The following is a 21,103-nucleotide window of genomic DNA, read 5'->3' as shown; positions in this document are numbered from 1 at the left end:
ACAGCAGTGGGGAAAAAAGCATTTTACCACCTGACAAAAGTAATTAAGTGGGGGGTAAGGACTGTCTAGGCTTCGGACGGCTGCAGGTTAGGGGGAGAAGAGCAGACTGCTCCACATCCCAGCTGGCCTCTGGATTTGTTGCCTAGAGCAGGTATGCGTGTGCCCTTGGCCAAGCAGTGGCACTTCACAAGGGAGGCATGGTACAGCCCTATCTGCAGACTTGCTCTGTTTATTTGTCTTCCTCCTCCCTGCTTCTGATAGCAGAGATAAGCATCTTTCCTGGAAACATGAAGTACTTAAAACCCCTACCCTGGCTGAACACTGTGTTCAGCGCTGCAAGGTGGTGAAACAATGCTCCGAGCTGCCGGCTGCAGGCAAACAGGGATCTGTGATCCTGCTGGAGTGTGTCCTGCTGAGCATATAGCCTTAAAAGGACATGTGTGGGTTACTTTCCCCTCTTGCATCCTGTTATTTAAGCTATTTTAAGTGCTCGGAGGAAGCTGAGCCAGAGCTTGAAGCCGCGTTTGGGTTTTATCGCAGCTTCGCTGCGCCACCTGCACCCGGGCAGGCGATGGGTCTGAGCGCAGCGCTGGTGGGACCTCTCCCAGGCTGCTCCGCTGCCGGCCCTGCCTCTGTCCGTGGAAAGAGGGAACTTCGGATGTGCTGCAGTTTCCTTTGCATCAGGCGCATCATAACAGATCCGGGCTGTGGCTGCTCTGTTAAACCCATCTCGCTTTCTTCCATTAGTAACTCTGGGCTGCGCGCCGAAGGGTTTCATTTGGGATAGCTGCTATTTTGACAGGCTCTTTGGCTGCTGAATCCCGTTTCAGCTTTCATTACAGAGGGGTTTTAGACCACCTTCCGTCTGAAGCCTGGCCCCGTTGCGGGACATCCAGCAAGGCACCATATGGTGGGCCTGCAGGAATGCTGGAAACAGCTCTGGGGCTTGCTGGTGCTGCAAAGGTGACTCCTTGTTTATTTAATCCTGCTCCTCTGAGCATTGGCTGTGATGCCAGACGGGGAGCAGAGGCAGCAGGAAGGGAAGCAGCTGCCCTGTGGGATAGCGGTCTCAGCCCTACTTGTCTTGTTTACAGGTCTAAAGGCTTTCAGACATGCTGAGAGAAGAATGGGTCCATATTCCAGCACATAGTCAATCACGCTGGTGTTCTAGCCCCAGAACTGGAGCTGCATCCCTCCAGTGCAGCAGAGATGGGGACTTTGGAGCTCAGGTCCTGCTGTCCGACCAACAAGCATTTGACTCAGGAAATACCATACTTTGTGGTTTCCCTTTTCATTTCTGAATAGGCTCAGACACGGCATGTGGAAGGCTGGTTCAGAAACACTTCTGAAAGCTTAAGTTAGACATGTCAAGAAGAACGCCTTTACCAAATCTGAATCAAAATCGCACCCATGACCTTATCAAGGGTCCAGTGTCTTTTTCAAGTGTGATTTTTCTCTGTCCTTTGCCTGCTAACATTGGGGTAGATGTAAAACTTGGTGTTTTAGGTGGTGGATCCATTGGAAGAAGTGATGCACAGGTGTTTCTGGGTTTATCTGCTTAATTTGGCAGCATGGGAAAGGATTGTGGTCTGTTCAGTCCAGCGAGTTGGCCGAAGGCATGCTGAGGGTGAAAGCAAAGGTTTGTTTGGGGTCCATAGGCCCTGGACATGAGCAAATCCATTCTTGTCTGATTTCCTTCCCTGGCTGTGAGGCAGGGAAAAGATGCCTATTGTGGAGTTAGGTTTAGTAATAAGTGTAACAGAAGAAGCTGTGATTTATCTAGAGGGGAAATAGTTTGCTGATGACATCTCGGGCTGGCCTCTTTAATAAAGCTTGCCTTTGTAAGCTTATATGCTTTTGGAATAAAATTCTAAAACTGAAGGCCAGACGGCAGCATGTTGCCATCCTTGATCACCGCCCCAAAGCACTTCATTTCATCAGCATTATTGTAAGCACTGACATTCTGTGAAGTATTTGAATGTATTTAATTATCCACTGGAATTGATGCTGCTCTTTACCCTGAGACCCAGGGCCTGGGGTGCAGGAGGGAGCAGAGGTTTGCTCTGTCTGGCTTTGGGTGGCTGCCACCAAGCCTTTGAATTTCACTTTCTCCCTAGCTTACAAAAGCAATTTTACAATCCCGTATGGCTGTGGAAAATGAGGATGTTTGAAGCGGTGGTGCGGACATGCTGCTTGCTGGAACAGCGCTGTGGAATGAAACCTGAACCCCGCCGCTGACACCTCATTCCAAGGAAATTGACTTCCAGATTTTGCTAAAAAGAAATCAGGACTTCAGAGCTGTCGTGGTTGTTTTCCTTTATTCCTGACAGTGTTTCCCATTGAAGCATTAATACCGACCCCAGTGGCAGTGCTGTGGGATTCCCTCTTGAACAAAACCCAACACGGGCTCTTCCATCGTCCAGGCTGGGGAGGACGCAAGCGCTTTGGGGCAGCAGAAGCTGTTGCTTGAGTGGAATTTAACTCTAGGGCCTGAGGGAGAGGCTGCTGCCTTGTGAATGGCTGGGAAAATCCTGTGTGGGCTATGGGAAGAGGTGGGTGGTGAGGCCAGGCGAGGCCAGGGGTCTTTTTTACCACCCTCACTCTACAAAGTTTCTTCCTCACGTGCAGCCTGAATCTCCCTCTTTTATTTAAACCCATCACCCCTCGCCCATCACAACAGCCCTGCTGGAAAGTCTCTCCCCAGCTTTCTTATAGGTCCCTTTTAAGCACTGAAAGGTCACAATAAGGCTTCCCTGGAGCCTTCTTTTCTCCCGGCTGGTGTGATGTGATGGCATCCCCAAGGGGGTCGGGATCTGTGGATGTGGAAAGCTCCAGATTCTTGTTTTCATTCTTCCCAAGTCTCGTAGGCAATAACATCTCCTTTGGCACACGGTGCTGCCCTGACTCGGTGGGTGCTTGTCAAAGCAAGTGCCCTATGCAGAGCAGTCTTGGGCAGGATTAAAGTATCTGGCTGCAGCTTTCTGTCAGCAGTAAGTGGGTAACATCATTAGCAACGTGACGGAGAAGGGTAAGTGCGGAGCTGGCTTGGTGTTTTCAGCTCAGAACAGAGCAAGTGCTGTGTTTCATTACTGTCTGTTGCTAACACAAAGCCAGCTGCAGTTAGAGGCAGGAAGAAAAGCTCTGGAGATCATGGAAAACGCAGATGCTCTGTTGTGAAGCTTCTCCACTGCACTCGGTCGTACGTGGTCAGCTCTGCTTCCAGGCTGCCGCTGCCCAACGCCAAAGCTGTCTCATGGCCTGCACTGGGACCCTCTCTGAGCACCGCCATGTGCCTTTGACTCCTGGTGTATTCTTGATGCTGCCCATTGAGTAGTTACTATTTGGGCTTGGTGTTTTCATGTGTCCATGTCCTGCATGGATCTTGCTTTCAGCAGAGATGAACAATGTGGCCCCAAACCAGTATGTTGTGATGGGCTGCGCTAGGAGGTTCCTCCTTGCCTCCATGTCCTGTAGACATGTTTGGGTACTGGCGTGTTTTAAAACCTTCTCTTGCCCCTTCTCTTCCTCAGACCTCAACAGCAACGGGTTCATCTGTGACTATGAGTTGCACGAGCTCTTCAAGGAAGCCAACCTGCCTCTGCCCGGGTACAAAGTGAGAGAGATCATCCAGAAGCTCATGATCGACAGCGACAAGAATAAGGATGGGAAGATCAGTTTTGAGGAGTTTGTCTATGTAAGTGCTGTTTCTGAACTCCCTGTTAGACAAAGCTCAGGAAGGGACTAGAAGAGGTTGAACCTGGCTTCTTGCTTCTTACCCTAATCCGAGTTTCCTTCTACAAACTGATGACTTTTGAGGACTTGCCATGTAAAAATCTGGTCTTTGCACTGATCTCTGCCTATGAGCAGACTTTTGTGCTGTGCTGTCACTGCCAGCACTTAGACAGGGGGGGAATGTGTTGGATTTTGAACTAAAAACAAATAGAACCCATGTGCTTTTCCTATATGAAAACTTCATTGGAGGCCAAGAGACCATTTCCACATGAGGTGACAAGTGGAAAAGACTTGTAGCTTTCCAGGCTTACAGCATTGACTGGAAGCTACTTGGTTTTTCCAGGCACATAGATGAATGCCTGTTTTCCCAGTGAATCAGTATCATTTCCTTTCTCAATTTAATGGAACTGCAAGTATTTGCTGAAGACTTGAAGGGTGTTTCAAGACACACTTGGAGATTAGTCCTAGATGCTGATACAGGAAACTTCAGATTATTTATTGCCTTGAGAAGGAAGAACAGGAGCAGAGAGAAAGGAAAAGCTAGAGGCTGGGTCTAATCTACAGCCTTTTTCTGTAGAAATAGGTCAGAATTTGTAATTATTTGTATTTTTACAAAAGCACAGCACTGCTGAGGTACAGGTTTAATGTCCACCCCTTCATCCTTCTTATGCTCTGACTGAATGCTGGAAGAGTAAGGACAGTATGTGCAGTGCATTGAGGGAGCTGTTTTCAGCTATGTTTCTTGCCATTTCCTAATTTCTCTTCACCTTTTGTTCCTTAATTGTTTTCAGACCCTCTGAACTTTTCAGTTCGGAGTCAACCAGTAAGTTGGAGGTGGTTTGCAGTTTGTGAACACTTGCATGCTGGGTGCATGTTGGTTTGAGCTGGTTCCTAACTCTAACTTTGCACTAGGAAGGAAGAAATAAATCTCTTCTGTCACATTTGGATGGTAGCAATGACTGAATAAACATGAAGTGTCTTATGGGCACCTAAGCTGGAGAGCAGAAGCTATGGTTACTTGTAGGATGATGTGAACTGACTTGAAGGTTGTGGCCGAGTGACTTAGGGTTTCCTCAGCATTAAGGCGCGTATTCTAGAGCTGGTGTGCAATGCCGGTAACTAGGCCAGCAGACTTGGAAAGAAGTAAATCTCCATCAAAATCCTGATGTCTAAAACCAACCAAGCAGAAACCCCAAAGTTTCTGGGCTCTTGCGTCTGCACTTACCTCTGCCCCATCAGAGGGGTGATCAAAACCTGCGTGTGCCATCAGGAGCTGGTTTAACCGTGCCGCATCTGGGCAGTGTTTAGAGAACCTGTACACATTTCATTTGTGTTTTCAGCATGGTTGGAACTGACTGGGCTCAGTTTTGAGGCTTTCAAGCCAGTGAATGGAACACTTGTTACGCACTATCACAGGTTTGACTCTGACACACTTGAAGAGGATGGTTTCTTGGGTTGTGGGCAAAGTCTTGTGTGTGAACTAAAGTCACAGTTACTCGAGCATCTGGCTTACGCAGAAAGGTTGAAATTGCACAAGGGCTTTCTCAGCTTTGGTCCTGTGGAGCTGCTGCATGTGGACCTGCTCTCGGACTGCAAAGGTTTCACGCTGGGTTTTATTGTGGTCTCCTGAAATCTACTTGACGAGGTAAATGTATGTGAGGTCCTTCGTGCTTAATGCTTCTGTTTCAAAAGGCACTTGCAATATGTGTTTAGAGAGAGTGGGGTGGCTCTCTGCCCACTCTCCATGTTCAGTTTAATACCACAACCCCCTTGCTGGACCCTTCATGTTTGCTGAGTTTGCTACGAAGTTTGCTTTAAAGCTGAGAAGAAACAGCTTCTGCTGTGGTTCTTTCACTGGGGGATGATCTCCAGAGGTCCCTTCCAACCCTAACAATTCTGGGATCATTTCACGAAGGCAGTTTTCCTGGTTTAAATTGTAGATTTTCCAAGAGGTGAAAAGCAGAGATATCGCCAAAACATTCCGAAGAGCCATTAACAGGAAGGAAGGGATCTGTGCCATCGGGGGCACCTCGGAGCTCTCCAGCGAGGGGACCCAGCACTCCTACTCCGGTATGTGCCTGTCTTCTACCCCTCTCCAGGGTCACTGGACACCGTATGGCCAGTTGATTTCTATTGCCCTGCGCTCTTATTCTCTGATAGCTGAATAACCTCATGTCAAGGTGAGAGCAGGACGCAATTAGAGGGTAAATCGAGATTAAAAACATGTAAATTAAACGTGTATTTCTTTCTGTTAACTGTTCTTGCTGATGAAGTCTTTGTGTCACGCTTGAATATAATAAACTTGTTGAGTAACAAGTAAAGAACAAGAATATACTGGTAGTTGGAAGTGAATGTTGTATTTCTTTATGGAAATAATACCTTATTTCTAATCAGATAGTGTGGACGTGATGGTGAGGCTTTTATTTCCCTGGGCTGTTGTACACTGGTTCTTTGGGGAAAATCTTTGCTATGTTCTGAAAAAGCCTGTATTAACTTTGCCATGGTTATCTTAGAGGAAGAAAAATATGCCTTTGTCAACTGGATAAACAAAGCCCTGGAAAATGATCCTGACTGCAGGCATGTGATTCCAATGAACCCCAATACAGATGACCTGTTCAACGCTGTGGGAGATGGGATTGTGCTATGGTAAGTCTTGACGGCTCCTGAAACTGGAGTCTGGGGGAATTTTCTTCCTGTTCCGGGCTGGGTTTGTGACTAATTGTGTGTGCATGATATTTTGTGTGTGTATAAAGGGGCTCGGCCATCCGGGCTTTCACTGTCACCGTGTGATGCTTCTGCTTTGCTGCCAGCTTCACAAGCGGGTATTGTTGTCTAGTGGGTTTGCTTGGCCTTGAGACTGAGCTTGGAGGGGAGAAGGTGCTTTGCAGAAGCAGGAGTTGTCCTGGTGCGAACTCAACCTGATGACAGGGAGCTTGGAGGAGGGCAGAAGGGTTAAATAGCATTAATAATGCTGTTAAAAGTGTTAATAGGTTATTGTTCAGACAGTAACCTCCGTGGTTACTGTTGTTGTGTTCGTAACCTTATGAAGTAACCCCAAAATGGCTTTTCTGGGCTGCACTGAGTAACTTGTTTTGCTGCATACTGAAACAGAAGGTATTGGGGGCTGCTAAACACCTATGTATGGGGTTTCTTGTGGCTTTGTGGTTTTGGTTTGGTTTTCAAATGGAAGTGAATTAGGACAGTGGAGAATTGGATCAGCCTGGAGTTTCAGTAACTCCATCAATACGCAGAAGGTGTTTAGTGGCTGCCCATTGCTTCTCATTTATTTTCTGCTTTGTTTTTTTCTTTAGCCTGTGATTGATTTATTTTAATGGGATTTTATTTCCCCCGTTTCAAGTAATTCAGGGCTTTACCTGGAGACTGAACTGAGTAGGATGTGGTTCATCACATCAAGGGAAAACGTGCCGGGCTTGCTGCTGGCTAATTCCCTGTGCTCAGGTGCTCCCCCCAGAGCTCTTGAGGTGTTCCTGCTTTTGGGAGCAGGTTGCTTCTTGCCAGCAGCCGCGCACCTCTACGAGAGCAGGAGGCACGCTGCTGTACTGGAATCTGCAGCGGGTGTCAGCAGAGCAGTGAGTCCTCGCTAGTTCAGTGACTGTGCTGTGAATAATTCATGTGCTCTTTTTGCTCCAGCAGCTGAGATCAGGAGTGGCCAGGAGCGTGTTTAAGGTTTCAGGCTTAGCTATTAATTACAAACACAGCCTTGAGCATGTAAATATTAACTTCTGATTTACACAGCCTTTATTTTAAGAAATAATAAGACCCAAACCCAAAGAGGCAAAAGGAAACGTGTTTTGTATCGGTGCGCTGGGCTTTGTTGAGATTCAATACTCAAATGTTCAAATGGTGTTGGTTTTCTTCCCACCAGCAAAATGATCAATCTTTCTGTTCCGGACACCATTGATGAAAGAGCGATTAACAAGAAGAAGCTCACCCCATTCATCATTCAGGTATTACACATTCCTGTGTTTTTGCTGGATTTCAGGTTCTGCTAGCACTGATGAAGGCAACGTGGTGGCCAGAGGCATCGCTATTGTGAAGCCCTGGACTTTTATAACTTGAGTTTAATTATTAAAGGTGGTTTTGGGGGTATGAGTACAGTTCAAGAGACAAAAATGAATTTAATCAGGGGTAAAACAGCTGAAATGCTGTGTGCACCTTGTATTGCTGCCGTGATTACACACAGTAAAACAAGGTGGTCACTGGAGTTGCCTGTCCATGGAGCATCCCATAGTACAGCAGGTTTTTGTGAGGATGCCTGCGTGTGAGTATAACTTAACACTTCTCCAGCCTTATTCTTATTGACACCACTCGATGCGACTGACTCAGAGGCTGAAACTAAATACCAGAGGCTGAAATTCAACCCTGGTGCCTCGTTCAGTTCATGTTGATTCGGCCACCACAGTGCTGCTGAAACTGCTCAGCATCGAGGAGCATCTCCTCCGAGTGGCGGCTATTGGAGCAAGGGCCAAGGGGGGTTCTCACTCTGCTGGGGCTGGATGAAAGGCGAAGCAGTGTGTCCCCACGTTGTGTCTCACCCGGCTGTCGCTGTTCGCAGGAGAACCTGAACCTGGCGCTGAATTCGGCCTCTGCCATCGGCTGTCACGTTGTCAATATTGGTGCAGAGGACTTGAGGGAAGGGAAACCCCACCTGGTCCTGGGGCTCCTCTGGCAGATCATTAAGATCGGCTTGTTCGCCGACATCGAGCTCAGCAGAAATGAAGGTAAATGAAACGAGAGAGCCTGAGCACCGCATCGCTTGTGCTGTCGTCTCCAGCCCCACCACTGCCTCTTCCCTCCCCTGCTCTCCTCCAGTGATTTGGTTCTCCTAAACCCCTCCTTGGTGCTGGTGGTGGTGCAGCTGAGCTCCCGGCGCTGCAGAGCTCTTCCCTGTGCTCGCTTCATCCTGCATTGACAGCCTCCAAACTCCGAACTTCGCAAATCATTTGCAGAGCTGTGTTACTCCTGCACGGGCTATCGGAGTGCCCGGACGGATGCAGGGGCTTCCGTGTCTTCTGTTTAAGCTTGCCCATAGTGAACTGGTGCTGTTGTTTGGCTTAGATTGAGAATCCGTGGCATGGGAAGCACTGGCCATCTGAAAGGATGCTTATCTTGGCTTCCTTGCTTATTCTTGTGAAACTGCTTGGAAGCACTTTTTCATGGAGACTGGAGCACATTTGCATTTCTTACAGTCATCAGCCTGAGTGTAAAATCCAGGGAATTCTGTTATACAAGAAAATGGGAAATATTTTTCATATACAGCTTTCTGGATCATTTATACTCTGTGTAACAACCAGCTTGGGAAAACTCCATTAATACCCACGTTATTTTCACTTCATCACTGGTTGCTGCTGTTCCCACCTTCTTCCCATGAATTGCAGCTGCAGCTCTTACTCTGGCATGCAGGTTTGCCTCTTGAAAGCTCCTTCCTTCCCCTCACAAGCATTTCTCTTCTAGCACTGGCTGCCTTACTTCGTGATGGTGAAAATCTGGAAGACCTCATGAAGCTCTCCCCGGAGGAGCTGCTCCTAAGATGGGCCAACTTCCACCTGGAAAACGCAGGCTGGCACAAGATCAACAACTTCAGTGCGGACATCAAGGTACCGAGAGCTCTTCTGGCCTGCATGTGCCTGGGGAAAGGCTGGGAGCTGGCTGGGGCTGTGTTTGCATCCTTCATCCTTGGACAGGACCTTCCTTAACCTCAGCACACTGAGCAGGCTTAGCAAGGGTTTTATGGACCAGGTTGCTCCAAGCCCCTGTGTCCAGCCTGGCCTTGAGCACTGCCAGGGGATGGGGCAGCCACAGCTTCTCTGGGCACCCTGTGCCAATGAGAGAGGACTGAAGTGGGTCCCAGGTTAAGGGACTGTTGGGGTGGGGAAAAAGGTGATCCTTGGGGTGCATGGGGAGCCCAGAGCTCCCCTGTGTGCACCTACGAGTGGTCACTCTTACTGCCAGCTTCAGAAGTGCTCACAGCTGCTGGCTTGTCTGGTGTAACCCACAGGCTGGCAGCCTGTGCCTGGGTGGTTCTTAGTGATGTGGACTACAAGGACTTGTAGTTGATAAATAATTAGTGCAGCTATTTGCTCCTCCTGCTTTGTGACAATCCCTGGCCTCTCCTTTAAGCTGTTCCAGCTAATGGGCAAGCACAGGAGAAAAGAGACTGCTCATCATCATCGTTTTGCCTGGATTTTGTCTTCACTGAGCCCTTTTCACTGTTGCTGTAGTACTAGGGATGGTTGACCAGGGGTTAGGGCCACCCTGGGACATGTGGGGGACCCTGAGGGCGAGCAGCACGGGGTCCCTGCTGCTGGGGAGGAGGCTGTGACACCAGAGCTTGCAGCAAAGGCAGCTTTCAAACAGGCACCCCCCCTAGCTTTAATGTCACCTATTTCTAACCTTTTCTCTTTCTGTTTCCTTTCCTGCTGCCTGGATCCCTGCCCTTCTGCTCGCTTTAAGCTTACAGATTTTGGTAATTCAGTAAAGGTACATAAGCCAGTCATGCACAGTGACTTGTTGAAGACGAGCCTGATGTCAGTTGTTATCTTGTATTCACTGCTGTGTGGGAGGCCTGAATTGTCTTTTTCATCCATTTCAGGATTCTAGAGCTTATTTCCACCTCCTGCATCAAATTGCACCTAAAGGACAGAAAGAGGGAGAGCCCCAGATTGACATTAACATGTCGGGTTTCAATGTAAGTACTGGGGCTGTCGTGTCCTCACACTGTACAGCTGAGAACTCCCTGTGCCCTAGAATTGCCCCAGGGCATCTGGGTAACCTGGAATCTTAATTTCTAGAGCCCGATAAGTGTCAGCGGGCACGTGCACCCCTTGGGAATGTGCTAAATGAGTGGTTGACGCAGGCCTGGTCACTACCTGCTGATTAATACAAGTGATTGAACCCCGTTTGTGGTTTGCTGTGCTGGGGAGGATGCTGACTCCTGCTTTTCAACCGTCAGGTTCAAAAAGCATGAAAGTTAGAAAGCACCATGCTAGGGAGAACACCAGGACGAAGCAGGACAACTGCACTGTGCACGATTCATCCCTTTGATTAGCAACTGGTGCCTAACGAAGGCGGGTGAAGTTGTGACACTGCCCCAGGTAGCATAGAATCATAGAGCGGTTTGGGTTGGAAAGGACCTTAAGGTCATCCAGTTCCAACCCCCTGCCATGTCATGTCAACCTCATGTCAGCCGGCTCTGTCCAACCTGGCCTTGAACGCTGCCAGGGACTGAGCATTTACCATTTCCCTCTGAGCAACCTGTGCCAGGGCCTCACCACTCTCCCACAGTAAATTTCTTCAGGTATAACTGGATTTCTCTAGATATACCCAACCTGAACTTCCCGTTTCAGTCTGAACCCATCACCCCTTGTCCTACCGCTGCAGCATCCTTGCAGCCCCCATCAGGCACTGGAAGCTGCTCTGATGTCTCCAAGGCTGAAGAGCCCCAGTGTTCTCAGCCTGCCATCCAGGAGCTTTCCATCTGCTCTGTAGCCCGTTCCCTTCCATGACAGCTCTTGTCTCGCTTCCTCCCCAGGAGAAGGACGACCTGCGGAGAGCGGAGTACATGCTGCAGCAGGCAGATCGCCTCGGCTGCCGGCAGTTCGTCACGCCGGCTGACGTGGTCAGCGGCAACCCTAAACTGAACCTGGCCTTTGTGGCCAACCTGTTCAACAAGTACCCAGCACTTACCAAGCCTGAAAACCAGGACATCGACTGGACCCTGCTGGAAGGTGATGGCCGCATCGGTTATGGAATTGGCAGGAGGGAAATGCCTGAAGTGAACACAAGAGGCTGTGCCCACTGCAGTAACAACTGGGATTTGAGGCTTCGGGGGTCGTTTACCCATTTGTGGTAGATGGGGAGGGCGTTTTGCAGCCTGTGGAGCCTGACCCTGCAGGAGCAGCCTGCCAGTGCCCATGCCGGGGCTGGGAGTTGGGTTGAGCCCCTCGGTAATGCAGCGAGACGTTCATGGGGGCACTGGGTTGGGGCTTTGGCTGCCTGGCTCCCAGACGGCAGTGAGCCAGCACCTATGTGAAAGACCTTCCTGCTGCTTTTTCCTGCAGAGGGAGCAAAAGGCAGTGCTGAGGCCTGGCGAAGGCAGGCTGGTGTCCAAAACTAGATCCCAGGGAAGCCTCTTCCTTCAGAAGAGTTATCGTAGAAGAAAATGCCCTTTTCCTGCTCAAAACCCACGCGGATGAGCTGTGCTACTCAAAGCTCCCTGCCTTGCAAGGGGGAAACCCCTGCCCAGCTTTTGAGCTTGCAGAAGCTCAATGAACCTGTTTTCTGTCGTTTAGGAGAGACGCGTGAGGAACGGACCTTCCGCAACTGGATGAACTCCCTTGGTGTGAGCCCCCACGTAAATCACCTCTATGGGTAAGCTCTTGGGAGAGGCCCAATGGGATCAGACTGGAGAGGTGCCCACACCAGGGTCCTGGTCACCATAGGGCAAGGAAAGAGTTTTAGAAAGGGTGATTGTTACGGAGTGGGAGATGCTCACTGTACCCTCCCTGCAGTCCGTAGAGACAGGGCTGAAGACAGTTTGCTTATCTTCCCTTATCTTGTGTAAATTGGTACCCTGAGGTTCCAATACATTTAGATCTGCTCGAGCAGCTGGGCCAGGAATGTGACCTGCATTAAAGCAATAGGAACTAAATTCCCTGTCACCTAACTTTAGGGCTTAACCAAGACATTAGGAGGCAAGGTCCTCTGGGTCCCTGTAGTCAGTGAAGAGAGGTGGCTTCCTTTGGGTTTTGTGTAGCAGAATTCTTCCGGGGATGCGTTGCTGATGCCCGTGCTGAAACCTGCTTTGCTGCTGACGTTAAGCACGGAGCATTCCTCCTACCCTGACAACTACAGAATGTTTTGAATCCTTTTTCTTGTTAGAGTCGTTGAAACGGCAGCAACCTGCAAAGAACAGTAATTACTGCTGATGCGACCAAGTCAGGGAGCGTTTCGATCTAGAGACAATGGGCTTAATCAGTGCTTTCCCCTTTAGCGATCTCCAAGACGCACTGGTAATCCTACAGCTGTACGAGAAGATCAAAGTCCCTGTTGACTGGAATAAGGTTAACAAGCCTCCGTACCCCAAGCTTGGAGCAAATATGAAGAAGGTAAGAATTTCAAAGGACCGAAAGAAGACACAGACACTAAAACTTCCTATGTGGGGCTTCGAGTCAAGTGAGGGTGTTTTGTGAGGGAGTTTTCTGTTTGAACTCTTTGTAGCTGGAAAACTGTAACTACGCTGTGGACTTGGGAAAGCATCCGGCGAAGTTCTCCCTGGTTGGCATCGGAGGGCAGGATCTGAATGATGGAAACCCAACGCTGACACTGGCCTTAGTGTGGCAGTTGATGAGAAGGTAGGGCCCGTCCCAAGCACTCTGTGAATGCAGCACAGCTTGGGCAGGGTATTTTGCCATGAGAGCACCCTTCTGCATTAGAATGGGGGGAAGGAGAAACTTACTGACAGATGAAGCTGATCATCCTTTTTCTTACCTGGTTCTGAAGGTGATGCAAATACATACCTGTATGAACATGGTAGCTCCTCATTTGGCATTAGAGGTCAGGGTACTCCTAAGGTGATGCACACCTTCTAGGTAATGTGCTACCCTGATGGAGCAGATGGTCAATGGTGAAATGGTTTAACAAGTGTCCTGAGCGCAGGCAGTTCTGTGAGCTCATATGTAAGGACTTGAAAGGCTGGAAAGATGAAATGCCTTAGCAGGAAGCACACTTCAGGTAAGATAAGTAAGTCATTTTTTGCTAAAGGAGTTAAAAGAAGCAGAGCTGAGGCTCTGCGAAGGCTTTCCACGCTGCCGTGAGCTCACTGCATCCTGGCCATGCACTCAGCAGGGCTTTGCCCAGGCTCTTGCCTCATCTTCTTCTCTCTGCTGGTTCTCAGGTACACGCTGAATGTCCTCGAGGACCTGGGTGACGGTCAGAAAGCCAACGATGACATTATAGTCAGCTGGGTAAACCAGACCCTGAAAGACGCTGGCAAGTCCACCTCCATCCAGAACTTCAAGGTGCAGGTTCTCCTCTTGCATCCAAAAGGAGAGGGGCTCCCAAAAAGTATTCCCTTGGCTGGAGGAGCAGTCGGAGGTGTCTTAGGAAGGCAGGAAATCAGCGGGTGCTGGGGGCAGACTGGCTTCAAGCTAACACAGAGGAGACACTAGGACTGCCCACAGTGTGGGGCAAGGCAGCTGATGGGGTGGCAGAGGAGGGGAGGGAGGAAGGCTCTGGGAGGAGACGGCGGCAAGAACAGGGCTGGAGCTGGTGAGCGCTGGAGGGTGCGGATTGTCCCTTGGGATCTGGTCAGCTGCTGCGCATCAGGTACAGCCTCGTGTTCTCAGAGCACTTGCAGCAAACTGGAGCAATGACCTTGTCCTAATTCCAAAGGAGAGGCAGCAGTTTGGTTTTCCCTGTGTGGTCCAGCTGGGAATAATCCCTAACACTGCTGCTTTGGAAGGGCTTCTTTAAAGCTTGTTTGGTTGCATGTAGCAGAGCAGCTGAATCGCGGTGAGAAGCATGTTTTAAGGGTTACATTCATCTCTACTTGTCCCTGTTTTCTCCAGGACAAGACCATCAGCACGAGCTTGGCGGTTGTGGATTTAATTGATGCTATACAGCCTGGTTGTATCAACTACGACCTTGTGAAGACGGGTCATCTATCAGAAGATGACAAACAAAATAATGCTAAGTAAGTTTCCCGTTTCCAAAGCCGGTTTGCACTGATGCAGTGGGCCTTGTAGGTGCCTCAGCCTCGGACTTGCTGCTGTGGGTTTAAGCTCCTTTGACGCCCTTACAGACGGGCAGCCCGTTGAAATGCAGGTGCTCTCCTTGCCTGGAACGCTGGAGGGAGCAGTCGGCTGGACTCTGCTTGCTGGAGCAGAGCAGCCCAAGCAGCCCTTTAGCAAGGATCTGCTCCTCCCATGTTTGCTCTGGAGGATGAAGGGCTCAGCCCTGGCGCAGGCGTTTGAAATGGAGCCCTCTGATGTCCCATGTCTTGCGGAATCATCAGGGGCTGTCAGGTTTAAAGCAGGCCTATGAAAAGCTGCCTTTGAAACGCGTGTTCTGCAGGGGCTGAGCAGCAGCAAGGTTTCTTGCAGAGAACAGTCTCACCTGGTGATTGTTAGAGAGCAGACAGAAGGGGAAAGGTGGATGTTTGGTGAACCCGCAGCGCCATGTGCTCCCTGTCAGCCCTAGCAAGCATTAATTACGTGGTTTTTACCTGTTGTGAAGAGGACTCGATGTTCAGGGGTCAGTTTGTGCATCAAAGACACTTTCCTGTAGAAGACCCAGCAAAATCTGTAACTCAGATTTGAGCTGTGTGCTTTTATAAAGCAAACAGGTTTGGGGACTGTTGCACATGGTGAATGTGAACCTAGAGGACGAGAGGTGAAATTGTGTTGGATAAGGCAGGAGCTGACGTGTCGTTTGTTGGTGACAGCACTGACCCACTCCTCTTTCCATGGTGACCAGGTACGCGGTGTCCATGGCCAGAAGGATCGGTGCCAGAGTTTATGCTCTTCCAGAAGACCTTGTGGAGGTGAAACCGAAGATGGTCATGACGGTGTTTGCCTGCTTGATGGGCAGGGGCATGAAGCGAGTATAAAAGGGGCTGAGCTATGTAAAGAAAACTAAACCCAAACCGCAACACAAACCCAACCTGCCACCCTGGGTGCATGAGTAGCAGATCAGCTGCGGCCACGTGGACATGCTGTTGGCTTAGGAACTGTCGAAGTTCAAAGGACTTGGTTTTGCTTTGCAAGACAAACTCTTATCAACATTCTCAGGGAGAGGAGTTTTAACCAACAGCCGTGCTCTTTTCCCAAAGGAAAGTGTTCACTTCTCAAGAGCTCACAGAAATGCATTCATAACAGCCCTGTGTCTTGCAATACTGCTCTGGAGCTGTCTTCACTTCATTATTTCTCAGCTACTTGGTGTGTGTTTTACCCCCGAGGGCTATAAGGTGGTTGGTTTCAGTAGCAATGGAAACACCTCTAATTCCTATCTGCAGTCCAGTTTAATTTCTGTCACATAACCCAAGCATATTCTAGGTTTGACCATTTCCTTTGCAAATCAACCTATAGTACAAGTTGGGACCTGCAGGCCAGCTCGCAATGCTAAATGAGATGTGTGATTGGGAAGGCGGATCTTCCTCTGGTATTCTCTGTACATGGTGCTTTTTTATACACCTAACTATATTGATTAATTTACAAATCAAGCATGGCAGGTTTTTTTCCTCTTGCTGCTTATAAAGAAGGGGCCTTTTTGTTACTTTGGTTCGGTTTTGGTTTAAAGTTGTGTTATCCCTGAGAACACCACCATCCTTGGGGCTCGCACGTATGGCATCACGCTGCTGATGGCGCGGTTACACCCGTGAACGGAAGTGAATGCATTTTTGTTGCATCTTGGTTCAGTTCTGTGCACCTAGGAAATAAGTTTTACAAAAGATCTGCATGAAAGCTCTAAGGTTTTTTATTTAAAACGCTGTTGGATATAAACCCATACTCCGTGGGGGGGGAGGTTTTGTGCAGGGGAAGAGGCAAACGTTAGAAACAGCAGGGTTCAATAAACTGAACAGCAACTGTGCTGGAACATAAAACTATTTTTACAGATAAAAGGAAGTGTTGTCGCCAAAGAAGGAAGATGCTGTATCCATAGGATTTAATATTATCTTGCTTTGGCAAGCTGTTTTGCTATATTTTGAGATCATATTGCTATTCCAAGCTATTCAAAGTGATGTAATATGGTGGCAAAGCATTAGTTGAAATAAAAACGTTTAAATATATACTTCTCTCCTTCCTTACACTGCCCTGGCCCGGCAGCCTGTCCGCAGCGGTGTTGAGCTGTGCTTCAGTTCAGCTTTTTGTGTTACTCCAGGTCCATTGTTCTGTAAGGGCTTTGCTTGAGGAGATGTTGTTACTGCGCTGGGCACAGGCAGTGAGGTTGTTCCCAACCTGTGTTTCAGGCAGGCTGCTGTAAAACCTTCCTCTTGAACCAGCACAGGGTGCCCAGAGAAGCTGTGGCTGCCCCATCCCTGGCAGTGCTCAAGGCCAGGTTGGACACAGGGGCTTGGAGCAAGCTGCTCCAGTGGAAGGGGTCCCTGCCCGTGGCAGGGGTTGGGGCTGGAGGAGCTTTAAGGTCCCTTCAACCCAAACCAGGCTGGGGTTCTGTGATGAAATAGGTGGCCTTTATAGTTCAAAGAGAGCTGCCCCATCCCCTCCCGCAGCACCACGCCTGGCAGATGAGCACCAGCAGCATGACCCCGCTGTGGACAGTGGGGGCTCTGGTGCCTGCACTGGTACCATCGCCCCCGCACTTGTCCTCGCTCGGCAGCTCGGGGGGCCCTGTGCAGTGGGTCAGGTCCTCGGGCCGGGGGCCGGGGGGTGCTGTGGTGTTGTGAGGGCTCGGGAAGGCACAGTGCAGCCCTTGGATGGCTCCGCCGCGCGTGGATGCCCACCTCCAGAACCACAGCATCCTGCAGTCGCATTTCCAGGGGTTGTGGGATAAGAAGACGTACTTGAGCTTGGGCAGCTCGGCAAGCAGGCGGCTGGGGAGGGAGCTGAGGTTGTTCTTGCTCAGGTGGAGGAAGTGCAGCTTGTTCAAGTACAGGAAAGCAGAGTCTGAGATGGAGGAGATCTGGTTGTTGTTCAGGTACAAGTTCCTCAAGTTGAGCAAATGCCTGAAGGTGCAGGCGACAGCAGTGATCCTGTTGGCTTCAAGGTGCATGGTCTTGAGCTGGATCAACCCGTCGAAAAGCCGATTAGGCAAATCAGCGATGAAGTTGTGTCCTAAATTTAACGTTCCCAGTCTGAGGAGCTTTGTGAAAGCGCCATTTTGAATGATCCATATCCGGTTCTTCCTGAGGTTCAGCTCGTACAGGCTCTCCAAGTCCTTCAGGGAATCTCTGCCAATGGCTTCTATGTGGTTGCCCTCCAGGGACAGCTTGGTGAGGCTGGAGAGGTTCCTAAAGGCTTGTGGGACGTACCGCATGTTGTTGGAGGCTAAATCCAGCCTCTCCAAGGAAGGCAGATGTGAGAAGAGCAGCGGGTGGATTTCAAAGATGTTGCAGTGGGACAGGTCCAGGCTGATGACGTTTGACAGCCCCCTGAAGGTGTTCGCGTGCAGGTAGGTGAGGCGCGAGTTCCTGCTGAGGTGCAGCTCCCGCAGCTGGCTGAGCGCATGGAAGGTGCCCGGGGACAGGAAGGTGAGGTTGTTCCCATCCAGCCAGAGGCTGTGCAGGAAGCTCAGGTTCCGGAAGGTGCTGGTGCTGAGGCCCCGCAGGTGGTTGTTGGAGAGGTTTAGGGAGATGGTGGAGGTGGCGATTTCTCCCGGGAGGGCCCGCAGTCCCGTTCTGTTACAGTGCATGGTCTCTCCGGGTGCACATCGGCACATGCTCGGGCATGAAGCAGAGATATTGAGACTCAGCCCAGCCTCAGCTGCACAAGTGAGTAGAAATACAGCAGGAAAGAGCATCACCAGCCCCCCGTCAGCCACTGCATCCAACACCTGATGGACAGCAGAGATGAAGGCAAGAAAAAGCAGGTACCTTTGGGGCAGGTGAACCGCGAGCGCCGCAGGGCCGGTTGGACTGTGCTTTGGTGCACACTGAAACTAAACGGCCTCGTTCTCCCTGCTGCCGAGCAGTGGGATCAAGTCTTTAGACGGATAAAAGCCGATTAGGTGCCGCCCCGCTGTGAGGAGCACCACTGAGAGGCAGGGACACCTCTCAGCTCTCACAGTGGTTTTTCCCACCTCCTGCCCTCTGCACACAGCAGCAGGTAACAGATTCCCATCGGGATCTGCCTGGGAGAGGCTCCTGCTCCTGGGTTGGTCGCTGTTCCCTGGATCCTCTGGGATCTCTGCTCTGGGAGGGGAGTTTTGTGCTGTTCTCCAATCAGGGCTTCAGCGAAGGCGACCAAGGGCAGCTCTGCACACAGATGTGATGGGGTTTCTCACCCTGGGATGCCTGCAGGATGTCAAGCCTCGTGCCTGCTGCCAGCCAGGAATGTGCCAGGGATTGCTGCGTCCTGGTGGAGCGTCTCCTCGGGATAAGCCCTGAGCCATCTATGAGTGGCAGGAGATGCTCCATGGGCGAGATGCAGAGCACCCCAAGGGCATGCTGCCCTTTCAGGGTGCTGCCTGTCCCCGGCAGGGCTGAGACGTGTCACTGAGCACCTGGAGCTTGGCTTGGGTCCCTGAAAACCCAATTCCTCAGTGTCCTTCCTGGGTTTGATCCCATATCCACAGTGCCAAGGAGAAAGGTGTGATTGGGGGGGTCCTGTGCTGTTAAAGCCGTGTCCCCTTCAGCACGTTCTGTTTTCTTCTTCACTTTCCTCAAGCAACAACCCCCCAGAGAGCAGCTTCTCCCTGGAAGCTTGGCCGGGATGGCCGTGTTGTGTAATGGACACCAACTTCCAGCTGTAAACAACATCATTTGTTCAGTTAGACAGGCTTTGCTGCAGTGCTCTTAGGAGCCAAAAGCTGGTTCTCACCCTGACAGCAGCCAAGCGGCTTGTCCTGGGAGCCCAGTGGAAGGTGGAAACGTGCGCGGCTCCCCCCATCCAGCTGCTCACATCTGGGGCTGTGCTGAAGGGTTTGGTGAGAGGCTTTGTTTTGTGTTCCGGGCTCAGCTGGGGCTGCTCCTTCGAGGACATCACTTTGGGGGCTGTCCCCTGCTGCGATCGCTGTGGCTGCTTCTTATCCTGGGCTGATCCCAGAGCGCGAGCAGCAGCGCAGGGAGGGGATCCTGCCCCTCTGCTGCGCTCTGGGAAGACCCCCCCTGCAGCCCTGATCCAGCTCTGGGGCAGCAGCACAAGAGGGACGTGGAGCTGCTGGAGCGAGGCCAGAGGAGGCCATGGGGATGCTGCGAGGGCTGGAGCAGCTCTGCTCTGGAGCCAGGCTGAGAGAGCTGGGCTGGGGCAGCCTGGACAAGAGAAGGCTCCTGAAGGGGAGACCTGAGAGCAGCTCCAGTGCCTAAAGGGGCTGCAGGGAACCTGGAGAGGGGCTTGGGACAAGGGCCTGTAGGGACAGGCCAAGGGGAATGGCTTGAACCTGCCCGAGGGGAGACTGAGCTGAGCTCTTAGGCAGAAGCTCTTCCCTGGGAGGGTGCTGAGGTGCTGGCACAGGGTGCCCAGAGAAGCTGTGGCTGCCCCATCCCTGGCAGTGCTCAAGGCCAGGTTGGACACAGGGGCTTGGAGCAAGCTGCTCCAGTGGAAGGGGTCCCTGCCCGTGGCAGGGGTTGGAGCTGGAGGAGCTTTGAGGTCCCTTCAACCCAAACCGGTCTCATATTCTATGAGGTGATGATCCCAGGTACATCCTGTGTGTGTTGCAATGCCCATCGGTCCTTTGCCTCTTCAGCTCCGTTATCCTGAGCACCATCGCTGCAGTCAGTGGTAGCTGGCACCACTGCCACATCGGATGCAGCAGAGCCAAGGTAAAGACCTGCTCCTTGAGAAAATCAACCACACAATTGTTCTTTCACGCTGCTTTTTTAATGAATACCTTCCTGCTCTGGTCCCCTCTTTATCAGCATTCAGGTCTTGGGCTCTTTTCCCAGCTCAGCTCCTGGTGCTCCATGCAGGGTGTTGGTTGTCTCACCCCATCTGGTAGCAGGGTTTTCTGGGGCGCATCATGTGTTTTGGCTGAGGTAGCTCATCCTTCCGGCTTCAATGGAAAGGCTGAGCCACCGCCGGTCTCCTGTTCAAATGGATCCCACCCATTGCATGACCGTGACTGTGTTCTGCCTTTTCTTCAGTTCCCGATTTATCTGACATCTGGGACTCACAGCGCTGCGCACCCACTGCGCAGATTGTTTGTAGCTGATGTCAAGAGCCTTGCCTAATGCTGTGGGTTTCAAGGAGCTGTTTTCTCTTCCCAGGATCGAGGTCTGATACAAGCACTGCAAACACCTCCTTTGGGAAGGTCTTGCTGCTCTAATGAGCTAAAGGAGCAAGGTTTGCTTTCTATAAGCTGTCTGGTGGGCAGATGTGAGGGAGCAGAATCACTCAATGGCTCTGTTGGTTAAAAGAAGGATTAAATAAGTTGGAATGCCCAAGTGTCAGGAATATTCCGACTTCCTCAAGGATTTACCCAGCTGGTGAACTCCCTTTCCTGTGTATCTCAGCTGTTGTATTACATAAGAGAAATTCCTGACAAAAACACATTTCAGACTGATGCTTGCAGTAAGTATAGCTCAAAAGAGCAACGGAAGGAAGGTGTTTAAAGGATCTCTGCACAGAGACCCCCATAGCTCTGCAGAACTGGCCACAGAACCCTAGCTCTTCTTAAAAATAAAGCATTTTATTACCTTTTTTTTTTACAATATACTTTTACCTAAAAGTAAATGTGA

The 21,103-nt window shown here is 50.6% G+C and overlaps 2 protein-coding genes across 4 annotated transcripts in view; one reads left to right on the top strand and one right to left on the bottom strand.

The window, feature by feature from the left end:
* Positions 1-16,540, top strand: part of PLS3 (plastin 3) — a 46,589-nt gene extending 30,049 nt beyond the window's left edge. For all 3 annotated transcript variants that reach the window (XM_065689279.1, XM_065689281.1, XM_065689280.1), the window contains 14 exons: positions 3,531-3,694; positions 5,673-5,802; positions 6,246-6,378; positions 7,619-7,700; positions 8,309-8,474; positions 9,208-9,350; positions 10,346-10,441; positions 11,285-11,480; positions 12,045-12,123; positions 12,746-12,860; positions 12,973-13,106; positions 13,649-13,772; positions 14,322-14,446; positions 15,229-16,540. In XM_065689279.1, the coding sequence (XP_065545351.1) occupies positions 3,531-3,694; positions 5,673-5,802; positions 6,246-6,378; positions 7,619-7,700; positions 8,309-8,474; positions 9,208-9,350; positions 10,346-10,441; positions 11,285-11,480; positions 12,045-12,123; positions 12,746-12,860; positions 12,973-13,106; positions 13,649-13,772; positions 14,322-14,446; positions 15,229-15,361 (1,820 nt within the window). In that variant the 3' untranslated portion in view covers positions 15,362-16,540. The remainder of the gene's footprint in view (positions 1-3,530; positions 3,695-5,672; positions 5,803-6,245; positions 6,379-7,618; positions 7,701-8,308; positions 8,475-9,207; positions 9,351-10,345; positions 10,442-11,284; positions 11,481-12,044; positions 12,124-12,745; positions 12,861-12,972; positions 13,107-13,648; positions 13,773-14,321; positions 14,447-15,228) is intronic.
* Positions 16,541-16,950: 410 nt separating this feature from the next.
* LOC136019227 (nyctalopin-like) lies at positions 16,951-18,147 on the bottom strand. Its single transcript, XM_065689153.1, has one exon. It carries the CDS (start codon positions 18,145-18,147, stop codon positions 16,951-16,953), a length of 1,197 nt encoding a protein of 398 aa, XP_065545225.1.
* Between the last annotated feature and the right edge of the window lie 2,956 nt (positions 18,148-21,103).

This window comes from Lathamus discolor, chromosome 9 (genome assembly GCF_037157495.1).
Source record: "Lathamus discolor isolate bLatDis1 chromosome 9, bLatDis1.hap1, whole genome shotgun sequence".
NCBI classification, from domain to species: domain Eukaryota; kingdom Metazoa; phylum Chordata; class Aves; order Psittaciformes; family Psittacidae; genus Lathamus; species Lathamus discolor.
Note: the sequence above shows the minus strand (reverse complement) of the source record. Positions and strands in the feature narration are given on the sequence as shown.

Bases quoted from the DNA above. Each gene is read 5' to 3' on its own strand.
- LOC136019227 (XM_065689153.1), bottom strand. From the start codon at position 18,147: ATGTGCCGATGTGCACCCGGAGAGACCATGCACTGTAACAGAACGGGA.